General features: G+C 39.1%; 1 protein-coding gene across 2 annotated transcripts in view; it reads left to right on the forward strand.

Annotated features, from left to right (window-relative positions):
* cacna2d2a (calcium channel, voltage-dependent, alpha 2/delta subunit 2a) overlaps window positions 1-20,964 on the forward strand; it is a 208,094-nt gene that overhangs the window by 165,821 nt on the left and 21,309 nt on the right. For both annotated transcript variants that reach the window (XM_060868309.1, XM_060868310.1), the window contains exons 10-20: window positions 1,939-2,038; window positions 3,726-3,887; window positions 5,297-5,407; window positions 5,805-5,883; window positions 10,636-10,685; window positions 15,779-15,868; window positions 17,202-17,267; window positions 17,674-17,748; window positions 17,834-17,908; window positions 18,082-18,153; window positions 18,316-18,387. In XM_060868309.1, the coding sequence (XP_060724292.1) occupies window positions 1,939-2,038; window positions 3,726-3,887; window positions 5,297-5,407; window positions 5,805-5,883; window positions 10,636-10,685; window positions 15,779-15,868; window positions 17,202-17,267; window positions 17,674-17,748; window positions 17,834-17,908; window positions 18,082-18,153; window positions 18,316-18,387 (952 nt within the window). The remainder of the gene's footprint in view (window positions 1-1,938; window positions 2,039-3,725; window positions 3,888-5,296; window positions 5,408-5,804; window positions 5,884-10,635; window positions 10,686-15,778; window positions 15,869-17,201; window positions 17,268-17,673; window positions 17,749-17,833; window positions 17,909-18,081; window positions 18,154-18,315; window positions 18,388-20,964) is intronic.

Genomic DNA, 20,964 nt, shown 5'->3' on the forward strand with positions numbered 1-20,964 from the left:
CCAAGTAGCACCACATAGACTGTCCAGGAGCTCACTGATGCCCTGATCCAGGTCTGGGAGGAGATTCTGGGAGGAGGACACCATCAGCTATCTCATCAGGAGCATGCCCAGATGTTGCCAGGAGTACATACAGCATGTGTGAGGAATTCATCCAAGGTGGATCACCCTGTAACTTTATTTCTTTACATTTTGGTGTGATTCTTGAATCCAGCCCTCAGTGGGTTAATGATTTTGGGTTCCATTAACCATCGTCACATCCTTTTGTTCTCAACAAATGACACAATGTATACAAGGAAATATTTTCAACTTTTTCATCAAGATTCAGTGTGCGAGTTAAGTGTTCCTATCATTTTTTTTTGGATCAGTTTGAGGGATTGACATAGCCATTATTCCTAAGCCGGCTAAATGCAAAGTTGAAGAATTTCCAGTTTCGCAGTACTTAAAGCTACAGCTATCAGTCAATCAAGTGGCAGCAGCACAGTGCATAAAATCGTGCATATACAGGTCAGGATCTTCAGTGAATGTTCACATCAATCATCAGAATGAGGAAAATGTGATCACTGTGATTTTAACTGTGGCATTGCTGTTAGTTCCAGTCAGGCTGGTCTGAAACGTCCAGTGAGCAGCAGTTTTGTAGGCAGAAACTTCTCTCTTGTTGATGAGAGAAGTCAGAGAATGACCAGGTACGAGCTGACAGGAAGACTACAGTAACTGCTCTTTATCCAATCTTCACCTGTTCAGTTTCAGTGAGCCCGCGCCCACCGTAGCCGCCGTTACTGCTCTTGGCTGACAAGAAGTGAAACCCGACGTGTCTTGTCGTAACTCAAACACTATGGCAAGAATTAGTCTTCTATATAATCTTTAATAGAAATAAAAATGGTTAAACCCAAACTGTTTTAAAGGCTTTATTCCTGGCTGAAATCAGGTGCAGGTGTGTTTTGTAATCCTGCTTAAATCAGACCTTATTGTCAGTGACCTAAGCCAAAGCAGAGCTGCTGCTTCCTTTTCCCTCTGGGAATTTCTCTGGTTCGCCCATGGCTTTACAGTGATTAGGTGTAAAATGAAACAGTCCCTCCATCCTTCAGCAAATGTGCTCTTTCAAAGATTCAGAGATCTCTTTGCTCAAAGGAATCTTGACTGGAATACAAATACTGTTGTCTTTTCACCTGAAAGATCTTAGTACCTAAAAATAAATGATCCGTTACAGCATACTACAGTGCACATACTACAGGAATGCAGAATGCAGAGGGTAATGCAAAAAAAAAAAAAAAAAGTGAAAGTTTATATTCTGAGACACAACATGAAAATGACACGAACCGATTCGATTAAATCATTTGAGATATACAGTATAAAAGAAGTCTTAACGATTTTTAGTTTAATCATTCAGTTTATCCTCCACATACAATACTAGGGGGGAAAAAGGCATGGCTTGTACAGCTCAGTCTGAAAATGGTCGTGTGTCCACATTCTCTGATTTTTCCTTCGCTACAACAAAGCCGTCTGGATCTGACAGCCGCCGAAGGTTTGGTTGTTAAGTCCCGTTTGAACCAAGTACTTCTGAATTTCCTCTGCATTTCTGAGATGTAGACAGGGCACCTATCTCCTCTCTTTGCTATTGTGACAATGACACATGCTTGGGAACTCGGGTTTGATGGACACGGTCGAGAAACAGCGACGCAGGATGCTTAGCAACAGGTGCTGCTTAGCAACAGCTTTTTGGTCCATATGTTTTCTCATGCTGCGATTACAAGGCAAATGGCTTGTGAGAAAATGAAAAATGTGTGTTCTAATGACTTGTTTATGGCACACGGCCTAATGTACTTCTAATTGAAATCGTATGATTGCTGTATACAGGGATTTTTTTAAATTCTATTCGTATACAATATGCATTGTATGGTGTGTGTGTGTGTGTGTGATTGTGTGTGTGTGTTCGTGTAGGAGCGGCAGCGTAAGTGGACTGACTTTGAAGCTGATGAAGACCTCTGTGATTGAGATGCTGGACACACTGTCTGATGATGATTATGTAAATGTAGCACAGGTAAGGACACAGACTTACACACACACACACACACACACACACACACACAGAGCATGTAGCAAATTTTACCTCCCCAACTGTAAAGAATTTAAGTACAGGTTGGTTTTCACATAGTCCACATTAATGACAGTACTAATAATGACATTTTTGTGATGTTGTATGATTTTGCACTAGTTTGCACACTATGCACTTTATGTGGCTAGGACAACTCCTTTTCATTCCTTCAGATGTGTGTTGTCTTATTTAGCACCGTGGTTCTGGAGAAACATTAGCTCTATATGGTTAAAATGACAATAAAACCTTCTTGACTTGACTTGACTTAAACAAATACAACACAACTGTGTAGTGTGTGTATTCAACACTGATGTATATACAGCTGGGTCCATAGGTATTTGGACAGCGATACACAGTTTTCCTCATTTTGCCACTGGACTCTACTGCAATGGATCTGAAATGAAGCAATCAAGGTGTAAAGGGGAGACTTTAGGGTTTAATTCATGAAGATATTGCATTATCATTGCATGAACAAAAGTAATCAGACAGTCGAATGATAAGCAGCTTCATGGTCAATTGTGGCCTGGCTCCTCATTGAGAAGGTCAAAAGATCGGAAGCTGAATTCAATAAGTTGTACATGGGAACTCTGAATGTGGGAAGAGAAGGGAAGGGAAGGAGGCCATCATTATGATGAAATACAAAAGTGACAGCAGAAAGTGGTCAAATAGGCAATTTGGCGATTCATAAAAAACACAGCACCACAAAAAAGACCTGGAAGACCTCCGTTAAAACGGATGATTGAAGAATACATTCCTCGGAAAAGAAAAACCCTTTCACAACAACTTCCTATATGTTAAAAATCATTCTTGAGGAGGAACCAATCTGTGGCTCTGACTGACTGTATTTTTGTCTCAGCTTTGACCACACAATGTGAACAATGTAATCTGACACACCACAGTGCACATTGCTGCCCTTATCAAAGAAACTCAGGTCTTAAACCCGTATTAAAATGTGTGTGTGTGTACAGTATGCGTCTTACTTTCTTTATATTCACAGTCGTGCATACAATGAAATGTCAACACGGTGCAACTTTAATATATGAATCGCCTTCCCCTTAACCCAAAAATGTCAGTCCATTTGCAGCTTGACCTTCAAAAGAGAAACGACTTTAAACATTCTCACAGAAAAGCACAGAACTAATCATAAGTATGCACAAGTAGCTCTTCTGTAGAACCTAGTGTTTACTGTCACACACACGCGCAAACACACACACACACACGCACAGCACACAGAGCAATGCTCCGCCTCATGTAGCAGGTGTTACTGGGCAGGTGAGTCAATAAGAACTGACAGCACTGGAGCTACACATGAGCACACACACAAACACACACATAGACACATGAATAGAGATCGTCTGTCTTCTGTGCTGAAAGAACAAACAGACACGTCTTTGTAATTCCCATTTAACGTGCTTTACATGCAGGTGTGAGTTGATTCATTCACTTTTTCTTACAGTATAATAAAGTATAAGAAACATTTTTTTACACCAAATCAATTGTGACTGAAAGCAGAATGGATTATAATGGTATGATGCTCAGATCTAAGTTGCATGGCTTTTTTACATAAAATATTCAGTCTTTGGAAGAAATCTTTTTAATTGCCTTTTTTTTTTTTTTTTTTTTTCTTTTATAGTTTAATGAAAAGGCAGACCTCCTGGTCACGTGCTTTAAGACGCTGGTCCAAGCGAACGTGAAAAACAAAAAGATCTTCAAAGACAAGGTGATGAAAATGGACGCGAAGGGGACGACGGACTACAAATCTGGCTTTCAGTTTGCCTTCGAGCAGCTGCTAAATGTAAGATTAAACACTTTCACACACAGACACATAAATCCTGATTTTAATTTACATACCTCCCTTTAAGAAAGTTTAAGAAATGGAACTGTAAAGCATATTATCTTTAGATAGTGTTTAGAAAGATAGTAGTTGTCGTGTACTTTGGAGCAACCTTTTAAACAGTTCCATCCACAGACTTCTGGCCAGAAATCAGTGAACCCCTTGTAGTTTCTATACTCCACATTTACTTTCCCAGCGATGCCACAGTCAACTGTGGCCAGGAATCAAGAGAGCAAAATTGTCCATGCCCTCTGGGTGCAAGGAATGGGAATGCACACTCTCTCTGCCTGTCAATCACAACACCGCTAGCCAATCACAGGCATCTGCGAGTTAATGTATGCAGAAGAGTGTAGATAGTGCTTTAGTGGAAATTAGTGAAAGAAAGGCGGGAGAATTTTGTAAAAAAATTGTTCCATTTATGTGTTATGTAAGAATAAACTTAATGCTATTGAGTGGGGGTAAAAACGTTGAAACTTGTACTTGATTTCTTGAGGGTGTAAATGCCTTAAAAGCATGAAATATTCGGATGGGACTTTTTGTGGTCCCTATTTCTATCAAATTTTCACAGCGTTACACTGTGACTTTTTTAGATACCGTGTGTGAGTGTGCGAGAGAAAACATGAACTTTTGTTATTTTGTGCATGTCCAAATATCACCGTGTTTGTGTCTGTGTACATGTATATGTGCAGGAGGATAGGCGTCTGAGCTGGCATCATTGGTGCATGTCCACAAATCCGTGTGTGTTTTGTGAAACCTGGCTCCCTAATAGACGCTGATGGTATGATTGATGAGAGCGGCTGCGAGGAGATGGGCTGCAGACGCACAGATGAATTTGTATTCTCTGCCTGTTTGACAGAGTGGGAGAGCGAGCCAAGCTTTCAGCCTCACTTTGTGCTCTCCTTAGCGCCCTCCAAACTCAGCAGTCACTCTAATCGGAGCCCAAGCCAAAACTACTAAAGCATTTTAATCATTGCCCGCTGCGGCAGACGCTCCTGATTGGCGTAGAGGAAAGCAGACGAAATGCGTAATTGCAGCCGTATTATTTATCTTTATTAGAATCTTGTCAGTGATGCGGCATCGGGCGAATGTCAATGACAGCCGTGATTGGACAGGAGAGAGAGGGGACTTCTGGATAGCTCTTTAGAAATAGGACAACGGGCAGCAGTTGGGCACAATTGCAGACATGTGATTAGAAACACACGCACTGACACTCCATCTTTCTAATAGACTGAGGGAGAGAACGATAAAACATTGTCATTACGATGCAGATGTACTCGAGTGTACAGTCGGTTGTTTATCTAGAGAATGGAGTCTATATTATTATTGATAATTGTTTTCCAATTTTACCTTCTTTTCTTTTTTTCTCTCAGGAGACCAACGCTCCAAGGGCAAACTGCAATAAGATGATAATGATGTTCACAGACGGAGGAGAGGATCGAGCTCAAGAGGTCTTCGAGAAGTACAACTGGCCCAATAAAACAGTGAGTGTAGTGCTGCCAATCAATCCAAATGCTGAATCCCCTCTCCACACGTCCTTGTGTTGATGAAGCAGTTCAAAATAATGCACAATGGCTAGAAATAAGTCACTCCGTCCTGCCTCTCAGTCTAAGACCTAAGGATTCTCATATAGGTTTCTCTTCAGATAACCCTTTGCACAAACTTTGGATATTTTAGATGCTTGACCGTTGTTCAACAACCTCGATCAATCCCAGATCCATCCCCATATGTCTTTATCACGCCTTTACATTTGATGCAGCACACGAAGTATATTGTATATTAGGTTTAACCTGATAGTAACACTACTACAATAGTATAGTAATTTATAGTACTTTAGTTTCAGTTCAGAGCCTTATATTTAAGACTTTTCTGTTCACACAGGTTCGGGTTTTTACCTTCTCTGTGGGGCAGCATAACTACGATGTCACTCCATTGCAATGGATTGCCTGTGCCAACAAAGGTGAGTGTTTATTGTTTGTTGTTTCTCACAACTCACCATGACACCTTAACCTCTGCTGACTGTCCTGACTACAGTTATTCGATTAAATATTCGTTTTTAAGTGTCCAGCATCCCGAAGGTTTAATAATCGATCTCCTCTGGAGTTTATTCATCTTCAGTAACACTTTATCCTGGTCAGGGTCATGGCGGATCTGGAGTCTATACCATGAACACATAGCACAAGGCAGGAATGCACCCTGTATAGAACACCAACACACCACAGGCAACCATCAGCACACATATTCTCATTCAGGAGCAATTTAGCTTAACCAGTCCACCAGTATGGGCTTGTTAATGTAAATGTAAATATATCCCACTACAGTCCATCAGAAAGCAAGTTGCTTATTAGGCAGCATGTTTCTTTAACTATGACCAGACATACACGTACAACACGTGACAATCCTAATGCATCTGGGCCACCAGGCAGAATTCGGTATTTTCTTGTTCATGTTTCTGCTTCTTTGATTCCAGTTCTATTCTTTTACACCACCTTTTCCTCAGTGGCTTTTTTTTTTTTTACATCGCTTCCTCGTTATTTGAACTCTCCTAATGATCATTACTCATCCAGTTCTCTGATTAGTCAAATGCGAACAGTGCCAAAGTGCTCCAGCAGCCTCTCCCCCAGAATCCCACCAGCCCTCCTGCAAGTTCCTAATTAATTAGGCAAAAAGAGACTAGCTTTCCGGTGATAAATTTGACTTCCCTCCATCACGCACGCAAGCAGCTCTGACTTAAGGATTAGCTTTTCGAGTGGCCATGTTGTACCACTCTAATGGCATGCGTGAAGGGGACTGGATTGGCACAGCACAGCAGGCACAGAGGTTTTTCCTTAGCCTTTCTCTGTGGACTTGATTTCCCCCTTTGCCACAGTGCATGCTGCTATCACAAGACTGCAGAGGAACATGCTTGACACACTCACAAAGGCAAGATGGTGCCACCGCTTCCCTTTGGTGTACAAGACACTTGAGATCACGTGTCCTATCAAAAAGCATGCAGACACAAACACATTCTCAGCAGAGCATAAAGTGAAGGCCCTTCAACCTACACACGCTCTCTCTTCCTCATATCTCTCATACACATGCAAATGGTCTTTGACAGGTTGAGAGGTGTACTGGCAGAGGATTGCTCTGTGCATGTCTGCTTTGTAGAACATATTGAATAAATGGCAGAGTGATGTATTCACTTAAGTAAAGCGGATTGTAGGTAACAATACAAAACACGTGTTTGACACAATTCATGTGTGTTATCGCAGTGCCCGATGTCCCGCAGAGAAAATGCATCCTATGGCTAAGGCTGATCCCAAGCCAGCTCTTTCAAATCATTCATTTATTTGAGATCTCTTTACACTCTTACATTTGCTAAACAATTTAAGACAATTTAAAAAAAAATTGTGACCTGTTTACTGAAAATATCTCAAAGAAAATATCATTCATGTCAATCAGCAGCGTTCTACAATGCTTACATAATAACAGTGTCGCGGTGAGGCAAAGGCGAGTGAGGATCCAAATGCAATTTAAACTTTTAATAAACCAAAACAAGAAACAGGCAAACAGACAAGCAGGCAAAACAGGGCAGAACACTGAGCGAAACAGGAAACAGGAATATAGACATTAGGGATGAGCGAGTACAGCATTATCTGTATCTGTATCCGTATCTGTTAACCATATGAATTATCTGTATCTGTATCCGTACTCGGAGTGGGTGGGGCTTGTTTTTGAAACGGGCGGGGCTTTAACCGGTAATAATTAATTTGTAATATTTATAACACTAGCTTACTACCTTTATGTTTTTATGAAATACAGAAATAAACGTGTCAGACACTCAGTGTCTGGTTACTGGTTAGAGACAGCTGAAGGTTTAAATAAGAAAAAAATCTCCGACAGGCAGAGACGCAATGCGAGTCGCATTCTACCAAGCAAGCATCACGTCTGAACGAGCCCACGTTTACCAGAACTCTACTGGTTAGTAAGTACGTATTATTAACGTTACAACCCGAAGTAAAAAGCTGAAGAAACCCTAAACGTTAACGGAAAAGACCCGCGAACCCGAGTGAAACACAATACATCTGTATGTGTGTAGGGGAGGGGCGCTGTGACTAGCCTATCACTGTAGGGGAGGGGCGCTGTGACTAGCCTATCACAGAACGCTGACACAATCAGCTACCCAATGATGATTTTCATTCAATCCGAGCACAGATATTGACTCGTATTACTCGTATAATACTTGTACTCGGCAGAAGTGCTTTATCCGTACCGGATACCGTTTCAGCCGAGTATCCGGCTCATCCCTAATAGACATGAACACACCATAATGACTAACGCCAGGGAAGTGAACAAACAGAGTAGATATACCAAACAGGAACCAATCACAACCCAGAGACAATCAGAGACTAAGACGACACACCTGGGGGGAGATAGAGTTCAATTAGTGTCCATGGTAACAAATGAGTGGGCGGAGCAAACAATTAACAGCAGGGCAAGACAGCAGACAGAAACAGGGCAAGACAGCAGACAGAAACAGGGCAAAACACAGACAGACTCATTACAAACAGGACGATGAACACTTTGGAAGTGTTTTAAAACGAATGTCATTAAAAGTACTTTTTATTATTATTAAAGTGTGGATTAATTAAGAATAAAATAAACTCATTGTATTATATTGTAATCCTGTTGCTGTGCCACAAACATGAGAAGAGGTGAAAGACCTGTACATGTGCATTTTAATTAGTATTCATCTGAATATTGAATTTTATCATAGAGTAAACATTTTAATACACACGCCACCCTTAAATTATCTTATAGCATGGATCTTTTTTTTGTCACTAAACAGAATAGACTAGAAGGTGTAACATTATGTGTGTATGTTAGACATTATGTTAGTAAAGGACTGCCATATTGACCTCTACTAAATTTTAGCGGTAGCAGCGCCATACTTAATCTCGTGCAGATACAGGTGAAGAGCTCCAGCTAATATTCACATGAAACATCAGAATGAAGTCTGATCTCTGTGACTGTAAGCATGAGATGGATATTGGTGCCAGGGATAAAATAGCCAGACTGGTTCAAGCTGCCAGAAAAGTTATAGTAAGTCGTGTAATCACTCTTCACATCCATGATTGCCAGAAAAGCATCTTAGCATGCACAAAAGTTTGAACGCTGAGGTGGATGGGCTACAACAAAAAACACTACATCAGATTCCACTCCTGTCAGCCAAGAAGATTCACCGAAACTAGACAGCTGAAGTGATTTTTTTTCTAATCTGCAGCTGTCCAGTTTTGGTGTGCTATACTTGGCTGACCAGAGTATATCCTTATTCAGTGTTTGGTGAATGCAGAGATGCCTTGCTGCTCAGCACAGTTAATAAATATGTTTATACAGTTGTTTTTAATAAAATGGACAGTGAGTATAATAAGATTCATATTATTTTTACTATGGAAATAACATGCTTTTTTACTATATAAAATTCAGATATTTTGCAGAACTGAACCAGTTCATAATTTTTATTTACATTTGTGTAGGTTTTGGTGGTATTTGGGTATTTGTGTAAGGCCCATTGACTGGCCGTAATAGATGAGTTTGGCGTAAATAGGTCTTCTTTACTCAATACAGCTACATACAGGAATTCTGGCCTGTGGTAATCGCACTGCACAGCGGCAGGTAGTGATAAGGCAGAAAAATGCTGAAGAATCTTTGCTATTCATTTTGTGACATGACAGCTGCCATTCCAGGGCATTCCATTCCTGCCATTGCACGGTATTTTAGACGTGAAACAAGATATGATGCACCTTTAGTTATTGCTTTTTTTAAAAGTATTTTTAGTAAATAAAACTTTGTCTGTAAATGTGTGTGACCGGAACAAGAAGAATCTCATCATGTAGGGTGATGGACATCTCTTGGTTATTAACATTCTGCTGCTGGTGCACCCGTTTTGCAGCTCGTTGTGCAAACACTTCTCACTTTAATAACCTACCAAGCTGGGCTTATTGACCCTGTTAGTGTCTCTCCGTTTAATCAGCCTAATCCTAAGCTTCAGCATGCTCAATGACCTACACACACACACACACACAGAGACACAGTCACAGTAGAGTGTCAAACAAACAGACACCAAGAAGGACATTTACTCTCTTACAAAGCTTCCTGTCAAACACTAACACTTTGTGAAATGTAGATTGCTTTACACAATGAAATAATCCTTGAATAATGACAGATCTGTTTATCACTGATATTATTTTTACATGCCACCTAATCAGTTCTCTAATCAGCCAATCACGTGGCAGCAGCACAATGCAGAAAACCATATAGATACAGGTCAAGAGCTTCAGATCATTTTCACATCAAACATCAAGTGAAGAAAACATCTGATCTTTTTAACTGTGATCGTTGCATGGTACCAGGTTTGAGTAATTCAGAATCTGCTGAAGGTCAAAGGAATTATTGGTTCTAGCTGCCAGGAAGAACATAGTATGTTTATATTGAATAGAACTCAAATACTCTTTACAACCGTGATGAGCTACAACAGTCAGCAGTCTGCTTTTTTTTTTATCATTAATTGTGAAACGTATACACATTGTCATCATTATGTGTTCACTAGGCTTATAGAACGTAGTATCATGGCACAGATATTCATATCGCAGCCTCTTTTTTTCCCCCAAGACTGTACCATTACCTTATCTTCTTAATTCACTTTATTGCTTCTGATTGTGTTGTTCAACAGGATACTACTTTGAGATCCCATCCATCGGAGCAATCCGAATCAACACACAGGTTGGTTGTTATCATTTTTGTGCTTGTTTGCATGTGTTGATGTGTGTGTTTGTGGTATGTTTAAATAATATGGTAGAGAGAAGATATTATTCCAGTGCAGACCTCATCCTTATGATTTAGGTGCTACGGTGATTTTACAGCCTTTGAACACACAGTAACACAGATTAAAATTACATCGCCTGCTCAAGTCGCAGCGATTTAAAGCATTCTAGCTCCAAATCCAATATGTAACTGAGGGTTACATATATAGACATATACAACCTTTAAACCTGAAGGAGATAACGTTATCTCATTCCTTATTGAGTAGCACCCACTAACCACTGTGATCCCCCTTCCTCTGTTTGTCTCTGTCGCTCTCAACACACACTTATTCAGTTCCTTCTCCTGCTTCCAAACCACTTTACACTATCTTCCATATGTTTCCACGTACACATCCACATCCTTCTTCTCCTCCCCCACCACCTCACCACCCACCGACCGAACTAACCTCCCCTCAGGCACATTAATCAGCATCGTGAATAGACTGTCAGCTGTTTCATTAGACTGAGTGTAATTTTATTCAGAGACCTGCCACTTATTCTAATAGCCTAGCTGAGGCAGGTGTGAGCGTGACAGGGTGTGTGCGTGTATGGGGTGCGTGTGTTTGTGTGCGAGAAACACACCTGTGCACCTCATGACTGCCTGTTCTACTGTCACATTTTGTTACGATGGTGGCCTACACACATCACCAGACACAAAGCTAGTGCCAGTGACGCATTCAACTACTGGGCTCTGAATGATATTGGCAGATGAGTTAGTCACCAGTGACGTCTGGTTTTGTTCTCTTGTCTTTTTTTCTCCCTCTCATGCTGCGTCCCTTTTCTCTTTCCCTTATAGTGTCATTTACGTTGTATTGCAAGTATGTTAAGCAAGGTACTTTTTACCATTTTAACAAAGAAGTGACAGACCCTGTCAGTAGCCAGTGGCAGGATAATGCTAGACAGTGCTGTGTGAAGATTATATTGATTCTTGTACTTCTCAACACACAGACTTGCACTTCCACTGCAGGCATACAAGAGATAAATGATGCTTTACTGCATATTATTTCCATCATGTACTGTCTTATATTAAAGCTAGAGCATATCACCTTTTGGTTAAAAAAGTAACACTGATGAGTCAGTAGAGAGAAAAAAAATATGCTAAAATATTCAATATTTCAAATATTCCTACATCGCCGCGAGCCGTCCTGAAAAACCAAACATATTAATTCAGCGTCAGAGCCGCAGGGTCAAATTTTGAGGCAGACTCATACATCAGGACGAATGAGTCAGCAAGGCGTGAACTTACAATGCAAAAGAAGGTCAGGCTGCTATAAATGACAATATTGTTAAGCCAGTGTTAATGTACAGACATCCTAAGAGGAAGGTGAACATAGAGGATACCCCTAATCTCCAACCACACTATGGCTAGACTACACAAAATTAGAAATGTGAAACAACATTTTGTACAACGGATTTTATGTTGCATCCACACTTCAAATTAAAGCAGCGCCAAAGACGAAAACAGTTATTCACAGCATCAGCTCGTGACCATAGATTTTGGTGTGGCAAGATGACACTAATAATGACACAGCCTCAAACAAAATTAATTCAAGAGGCTATCACACTTGACTTACACTTTAGGCTGCAATTCAGTGAATTTTTAGAATAACCTTGTGATAGACAGCTAAAAGCTGACAACATCCAGTTATCCAGCATAAAGTTTAGCAACTCGCTTTGAGTGTATTTAGAAGTCATTTTTTCAAATGTATTTTTTCAGATACAGATAACGTGTTCTAGTCAACGTTAACCAGGACTGCCTGGTATCAGTAAAGATCCAGCTCAACTACAGAATGTCCCAAATGTCTCCATGCTTAGGGGAAATGAACACTTTTTACATGTACATCCCAAATGTTTAGTATAAATTTGTGCTTTTCGTACCCTGAGATATTTTTATGCTATGCCAGATTAGACACAGATTAGCTTAGACACAGATTAGAACATACCAAAAATGTACTCTTGTAAACAGTCCCCATCATTAAGGCTTATATGCTCTTTCAATATTCCTGCTAATTTTCTGACTATATACTTAAGGATATATATATACCTCAGGATATACTATCGTTCTCTCTCACACGTTCTTGTTTACCCAAAATGCAACAGGAAATATATGATTGAAATCACAACTTTTCTTTTCATCATAGATTGAAGCTGTCAGTGTCACTTTTCTCTACATCTGTCTCTCATGTTGTTTTTTCCCCCATGCATCCAAATTAGAGAGAGAAAGATTATTTCCTGTCTCTTTCTGCCGCTCGATAATGTCGGATAGTCTACCTGTCATCCTGTCTGATGAAAGACCTCCCTATGGGGCATTAAACAGCATTTTAGTGAGTTAATAATAGATTAGGTCTTGCTTGTCAGCACCTCCATGTTACAACAAAGAATACGAATATATAAAGTGGAATAAGAGCTAGAATTAAGGCTTTAATGTTCACACAGCACTTGTTTCCCACCTTTAGGGTCAGTGAGTCTCTCACTGCTGGTAAAGCAATTAAACTGGTTCACACGAGCCTGTTTGTCCAGAGCGCTTATGTTTAGTGAAGTGTGAACAATGTTTTTTGGGGGGTTGGACTGGTACTACTGGTGACATTATGACACAACATCTCCAGTTGGATTCTGCTTCATAAGGATTTGGGCATGATGCCAGCTACATGTGGTCTTTGAGGACGACAGCCTCCTAATCAATACACAATTGTTGGACCTGTATATGACAATAGAAAGGATATTATTTATAATAATACTCTCCAGTGTTTATAATAATTTATAATTACACCTCCAGTGTCACCCAAATGAGGATGAGGTTACCTTTTGTGTCTGGTTCCTGTCAAGGTTACCTTCACCACTGTCAGCTCAGGCTTGCTCATTAGGGATAAATACAAACACATTTAAATATAAATCTAATATTAACCTTGAACTTTTTTATAATATTACTCTTTGTGTTATTAAATTTCTTATGATCTGTAAAACGTCTTTGAGACCACTGGAATTAGCTCAACTTTGTGTTACCAGTATCAGTCCTTGGTGTGGACTCAACTGTTGCCCAAGTGTGAAAGCACCAATAAAGCCACTGTAAACATTATGGTATATCATGTTAATATCTCCTAGACCTAGCCACTGAAGGAGCCCTGCCGTTCCCTTCTCCTTTTTTTTTTTTTTTTTTTCTGGGATCATGTGATATTTTAGCTTTATATAAAAGGTAATAAACAGAATTTGAATTCATGGATGCTTATAGTATATTGATCAGATTATGTGTTTTGTGTAAAAATTTTGTTTAATGGAAATTTTAAATAGGTTTTCAAAGCTTGTGTTGTTCTAATGACCTAGTTTAACACACTTTGTGGTTTTTATTCTTTTTCTGCTACTGAAATAATATCAGTTTAATCACAATAATTAATTCATGTAACTAGGAACATCTGCACACCTACTACTTAATAATCTACTACTTAAACACATACTACTACAATAATCTAAACAGAAAATCATGTGGCAGGAGCACAATGTGTACAATCATGCAGATACAGGTCAAGAGCCTCAGTTAGTGTTTGCATCAAACAACAATACAGAGAAAGTTTGATCTCTGTGACTTTAGTCGTGGCATGGATGTTGGTGCCAGACAGGCTGGTTCGTGTATTTCTTCAATTTTCACACAACCGTCTCTAGAGTTTACACAGAATGATGCAAAAATAAAAGAAAATCAAGTGAGTGACAGTTCTGTGGGTGGAAACGCCTTGTTGATGGGAGGGATGAGAAGAAAATGGCCAGATTGTTTCAAGCCAACAAGAATACAGTAACTGAAATAATCAAATAATCACAGTAAACAACTGCGATGAGCCGAAAATCATTTCAGATCACAAAACATTGCACTTTGAGGTGAATCAGCCACAACAACAGGAGACCACATGGGATTCCAGTCCTGTCTGAGGCTACAGTGGGCACAGACTGTAGAAATATACCATCCTCTCTACTAGCACTAACATGGTCAACACTGATTTAACTAACGCTGATCAAGGTCTTCCCATGGTTTAAGTCACTGAGATCATATTTTTATCCTATTTTGATGGGTGATGTGAACATTATCTGAAGCTGCTGGCCTGTATCTGTATGATTTTATGCATTGCACTGCTGCTACACCATCAGTTCATAAATAACAGCATGAACGAGCAGAATATTGTCTGAACAGAAGGAATTGACAGTTTGAAGAGAATGTATTTCTCTATAAAGCAGTGTGTAACTTATTATTATATATTATATTATGTTATGTATTATTATATAATATTATATTATTATTATAGCACAATTAATGGTGCTTGCAAAGCAACATTCTTATTATTGTGCCGGACAAAACATCGGCACGTAACTTGTCCCGCAGCTTTTGTCCTAGACCCATGAATTGACCAGCTCATTGAGGAGAGGTGTGCTATGACTTTTATAAGCGATCCGAGTACCGGTACTTCCGGTACCGGGTCTCAAAGTGGCCTTTTTTCCCATAGACTCCCATTATAAATTTTGGAGGTTTATAACTCGGCAAGCTTTCGAACAAGCCTTCCGGTTGTGCCGCAGCCCCGCCCCCAAAATATGCAAAATCAAAAAACTTTTTACAACATGAACATGTGACATATCAAAGCACTCACAACAATGAGGGGAACTTCCTCACGTGTATTTTGATGATGTCACGTGAAAATAAAAAATTAGCACAACATGGACATTTGACATATCAAAACACTCAGCACAATGAGGAAAACTTCCTCAAGAGTATTCATATGACGTCACATGATCGTCTCGACTAGCCTCCGGGATTTGCCACCTGCAAGCACCATTCACATTTTCTTCAGGAAATTAACATTCTAGTTATTATTATTATTGTTATCATCATCACTATGCTATGCTGTGATTTATGCTTTGGAGTCAATTAATGGTTATTCTAAACCTGCAGTACCAAGTCAGATATTTTTATGGGATTTTTTTTAATACTTTCTCTGCATTTAACTCATTTATTTGCTTATTTTCTCTCATCAGGAGTATCTAGATGTTCTGGGAAGGCCAATGGTGTTAGCAGGCAACCGGGCTAAGCAAGTTCAGTGGACCAACGTTTACCAGGATGCTCTAGTAAGGAAGATGAGCAACACCATGTTTATCTGCACATATTGTCTATCTAACATTACTGAATAGATTTTTTTTTTAAAAAGTAGCATACGGATGGAAAAGTACAACGGTTTCCTTAATCTAGAATGATCAAATCATTCTAGCCAGATATTAAAAAAAAGTGAAAATTCACATGTATTTGCTAGCATAGAGTGTAGATTAGCTTCCTTTTTGAGACAATACGCAATCAATACATCCAGAAAATCAATATGCAATCAATAAGTAAACACATTTAAAGAAATAACGCACTACATATTCAGGACTCATGGACATAGACTCATTCACTCTTTGAGGATTTCACACCCATGATTATGTTATTCTTGCTTTTTATTGTTACGGTACTGGTTTAACAAACCTAAATGACATTTGACTTCTCTCTGTCTGAAAGGTTGGTCAACAATTAGGATGAAATGTGCAAAGAGACATCTACATGGCCAAAAAATTGATTTGTTAACAAAGGTAGTTAAATAAAAAAGATAAGGGCATGGGCTGATTTTAGCTTTATAGAACGCCTGTATTAATTCAGTCATGATTGTCATTTATCCAACGTATATATTGTTTTGTGCAGCTTTTTCCTTAAATATCACAAATCTGATTCAAGTGAATCTTCACATCTGCACTAGAATTTAGTTTAATGGAAAGATGTGATTCAGTTAGAAACTGAATGAATAAAACCTGCTTTTCATGGACTTGCAGGTTAGGAACAACACCTTTGGAGAAAAAAAAAAATAAGCGAATCAGATACAGACTATATTTAAACTAGTTGCAGTCCTATATGAGCAACCACATTTGATGTTATCCTCATATTGGCTAAAGGCTGTTGTTTGTCATCTTGTTCCACAATTGCACAATTTCAACGACTTTGTTATTTGTTTTCACAGCAATATAAACATTTCTGTTTGTAGTCTAATTACAATGCAGCTCTGAATCTGTGTCTGATTTGCCCACTGTTCCTTTTGTTGTTTCTTCTCGACAGTAATAGGCTGACTTCGGTTTTCACCTCTCTTCTGCCATCTTTTTTTTTTTTTTTTTTTTTTTTTGGGTTTTGTTTTACTGGCACACTCTTTTCTGCTCAGTATGATTATGAGAATCTTTCCACTTGCTGTTGTCTGCTTTATGTATTAACTCCCATTAGACCCCTTGTGATTTGTTTGTGCATGTAGTCAATGCACTGTGAAAAGTAAATATGCTCAATTTGCGAAAGATCCATTTCCATTCAATCCATTTCTGCATTTGTCTTTTCCAGAGATCAGTCGGTATTGCAAGTAAGATTTATCTCCTGTATTTTTTTTCCTAGGGCTTGGGTTTGGTCATTACTGGGACAATGCCGGTCTTCAATCTTTCTACTGATGGGGACTCAAAGGTTATTTCTTGATGCTATCATTAATCACTCAAAATAAGGGGAAAAAAAAACAATTTTCGCTCATTTCCATTTTTAATGTGTTCATTAAAAAATGTAAAAATGAAATAAAATACAAACAATATGATGTGTGTCATATAATGTAGCCAGGTTCCTTATTATTCTCATAACATGTTCAACATGTTCAGCTTATGTTTCCCAGCTCAGAATATCATACATTAACATAACATAATGAATCTTTCAACGTGAAAAGCGAAAACTTGATTTTGATTAGAGTATGACATTGAAGACCAAGGACATTTGAGACATGGTGCTCCAGTCCTGCTTCATATAGCGATTCTGCCACCTTGTGGCCAAATATATTTTAGTTTCATCTCTTCATCGATCTATATATTAATGTGTTTTGCAGAATCAGCTTATTCTGGGAGTCATGGGTGTAGATGTAGCACTTAATGAAATTAAGCAGCTCACACCACGGTATAAAGTAAGTGATACCTATCACAGAAACAGACACACACACAGTGCTTTACGTTGTGAATGTGTATGCATATTGTGTTTTCTGTTTACAGCTTGGTGCCAATGGTTACGCTTTTGCCATAGACCCCAATGGCTATGTTCTGCTGCACCCAAACCTACAACCGAAGGTAAGAACGAGACAAAACAGGAAGAGGGGAAAAAAGTAACTTAATGCTACATTACATCTTAATGTTATGAATAGATGTAAGTTCTCCTATAAAGATAGTCTGTACTTTTTTTTTTTTTTTTTTTATAAAGCCGACTGTGATAGTCTCTTCTCGACTTCATCTCCACTTTTCAGATCATTAATTTCAGAGAACCAGTTACACTTGACTTCCTGGATGCAGAGCTGCCAGACAGCAACAAGGAGGAGGTAAAACACGCAGGCGGTGTTATTGCAACAGCCACATTGTGTTAAAAAATGTCTATGATGTGCTTCTGTGTGAGCTTTTTGTTTGTATGAGCCGGTCGATGACAAATGAAACAGAATGAAATCAATTATAAAAAAGCGACCTGCTCTTTCATTGTCTCACAGATCCGTCGACAGATGATTGATGGCAAGTCAGGTCAGAAGAAAATCAAGACATTAGTTAAATCTGTTGACAAGGTATGGCACCTACACATACTCCAAACTGACACATTCCCCTGAACACCCCCACATCCATTTCATATAGTTATGGACATCATTATCGTAGAATTGTAAACCTGTCAAAAATGTTTCATTCATTTAATTGTTGGATTTCATATCATGCTGTAGCTTGTAGTATGTTGAAATGTTACGTCACATATGTGGGCCAGTTTCTAGTGAATGTGCTACTAACATATTTATCACCCTGCAGTTCTGCCTTAGCTCACATCACTGAGAAGCCAATCTTCTTTCTCTTGTGGTGTTTGCAGTTTCCTCAGTTGCCCGTTATATGACTGCAGTGTCCTTATTAACAGACACCAGTTCTTCAATCGATTGCAACACACACAAGCTGCAACCGGTTCATGGCTCTATCAGGGCTCAACAATACAAACATCTCACTGTTGTGACCTGAAATCAGGAGATTCAAAAATTAGAAAGGGTTTTAAAAAGGTTCAGAAATTCACAAGTTTATTTTATTAGTTATAATTGCTCTGAGGCACTGCGCTGATCTTGGTGCACTGAACCAAATGACATCAACAATTCATAATATTTTGAATCTAGTCGAATTTATCTATTTATATATTATGTAATACTAGAGTAAACAATAAGATAAGCCAAAGCCTATTTAATTATCTATTCATAGATCATTTTGCTTTCTTTTTTAAAAAAAATAATGCTTATAGTAAACTAATCTGCAAGTAGAACATGAACCTAGCTTAAAAATAGTAGAATTTGTCTAGAAACTGATTTGTTATTTTAACTTACTAAGATGCCATTTTGTGCAGTGTGCCGTCTATCAAGAGATTGGTACTCAGTTTGTTACTCAAGGTGCACACCAGCATCCTCAATGTGATGGTGCTGCTTTTTTCCACTTAATGATAATTTTCTGCACTCTTTTGCAAGGTGTGTAAATGTTTTTGAGTGTTTTTTAGCACATTTAGCATATCATCCTCCCCTTCCTGGGCAAGACAAGTATTGGAAAGAAGATAACGGAGACAGCTCCGTTTTATAGGCTGCACACTTGAGCCAATGGCTGTGAGGTGATGACTTTGCTAATAGTACTCAGCTAGGAAACAAGTGCGTAGGAATAGTCCGCCTGCTTAGAAGGAAACTGATTGTCTGGTAGGTAAGGAAGGAGAACCGTAAATACCGGCCAGTGAAATCCTGTATTATAGTAATAGGTGGCAACAATCTAAATATTCAGTATTAATGTCAGTCTGAGGCGTGCAAAAATTGTGGAGAAATCGTATCAGATATCAAATCTTATAAAACTGCAAAAAATGGAATTGGAAAAGAAATATATTTTATTTTGAATTCTTTCAATAATTTTATTTGGAATTTTTTCCATATATTTTTTATTATTATTGACATGATTATTATATTTATACTTTCTATTATGTCTGATATATCTAAAATGTAAATGGTTTACATGTGTTAAAAATAGGGATGTACCGATCCGATATTTTGGATCGGTATCGGCGCCGATCCAAGCATTTTGAGTGGATCGGGTATCGGTGGTGCGTGACCGATCCAAATCCAATACCCGTGGTCATGGGCGTCAGAACCATTATATGTGGGTGGGACAAGACCAATAATATTGGACCTACCTACTTTTACCGTCTCTATTCAGAGCATGTCTTTTTTTATTACTTTTCAGAGCGCCGCCAGTCGAATCCATTCTGCTTGAGGAATGCCCTAATAAATTAAATTCCATTCCGCGTTTTACCCACCGCGTTTGGTTACCCTGTGTGGGACAGGACACGCCCACTTTTTATTTGCTTTCGACGCCCATGCCCGTGGTGGTTGAATAATGTCAATTAACTAACTATTGCTTGAACTTATAAGAAAAATACACTTATATATTAAATTACATTAATGAAAATAAATATAATACATTTTATAGGAAATATGTTGCACAACCGCCGGTGACAGACAGACAAGTTTAGCAGGCAGCCTTTCCATTTACCTCAGCGCGTTAAACATGTCGCTCATTTGGGTGCGAGGTTTACTGTTTAATACATTTTGCATTGTGTTTCAAGAGTTCTAATTTAAGATTCACTTTAAAATATTGCCTTTTCTTCAGAAACTAATTTAATTTAATAATTGCAGTATGGGGGGCACGGTGGCTTAGTGGTTAGCACGTTTGCCTCACACCTCCAGGGTCGGGGTTCGATTCCCGCCTCCGCCTTGTGTGTGTGGAGTTTGCATGTTCTCCCCGTGCCTCGGGGGTTTCCTCCGGGTACTCCGGTTTCCTCCCCCGGTCCAAAGACATGCATGGTAGGTTGATTGGCATCTCTGGAAAAATTGTCCGTAGTGTGTGATTGCGTGAGTGAATGAGAGTGTGTGTGTGCCCTGCGATGGGTTGGCACTCCGTCCAGGGTGTATCCTGCCTTGATGCCCGATGACGCCTGAGATAGGCACAGGCTCCCCGTGACCCGAGGTAGTTCGGATAAGCGGTAGAAAATGAATGAATGAATTGCAGTATGTATGGTTTAGATTGTTATACCACTAACTGTTAAAAGTACTGTTTGCTACTGCATTAATACATTTTTAAGG

Source organism: Tachysurus vachellii, chromosome 4 (assembly GCF_030014155.1).
Source record: "Tachysurus vachellii isolate PV-2020 chromosome 4, HZAU_Pvac_v1, whole genome shotgun sequence".
Classification (NCBI taxonomy): Eukaryota; Metazoa; Chordata; class Actinopteri; order Siluriformes; family Bagridae; genus Tachysurus; species Tachysurus vachellii.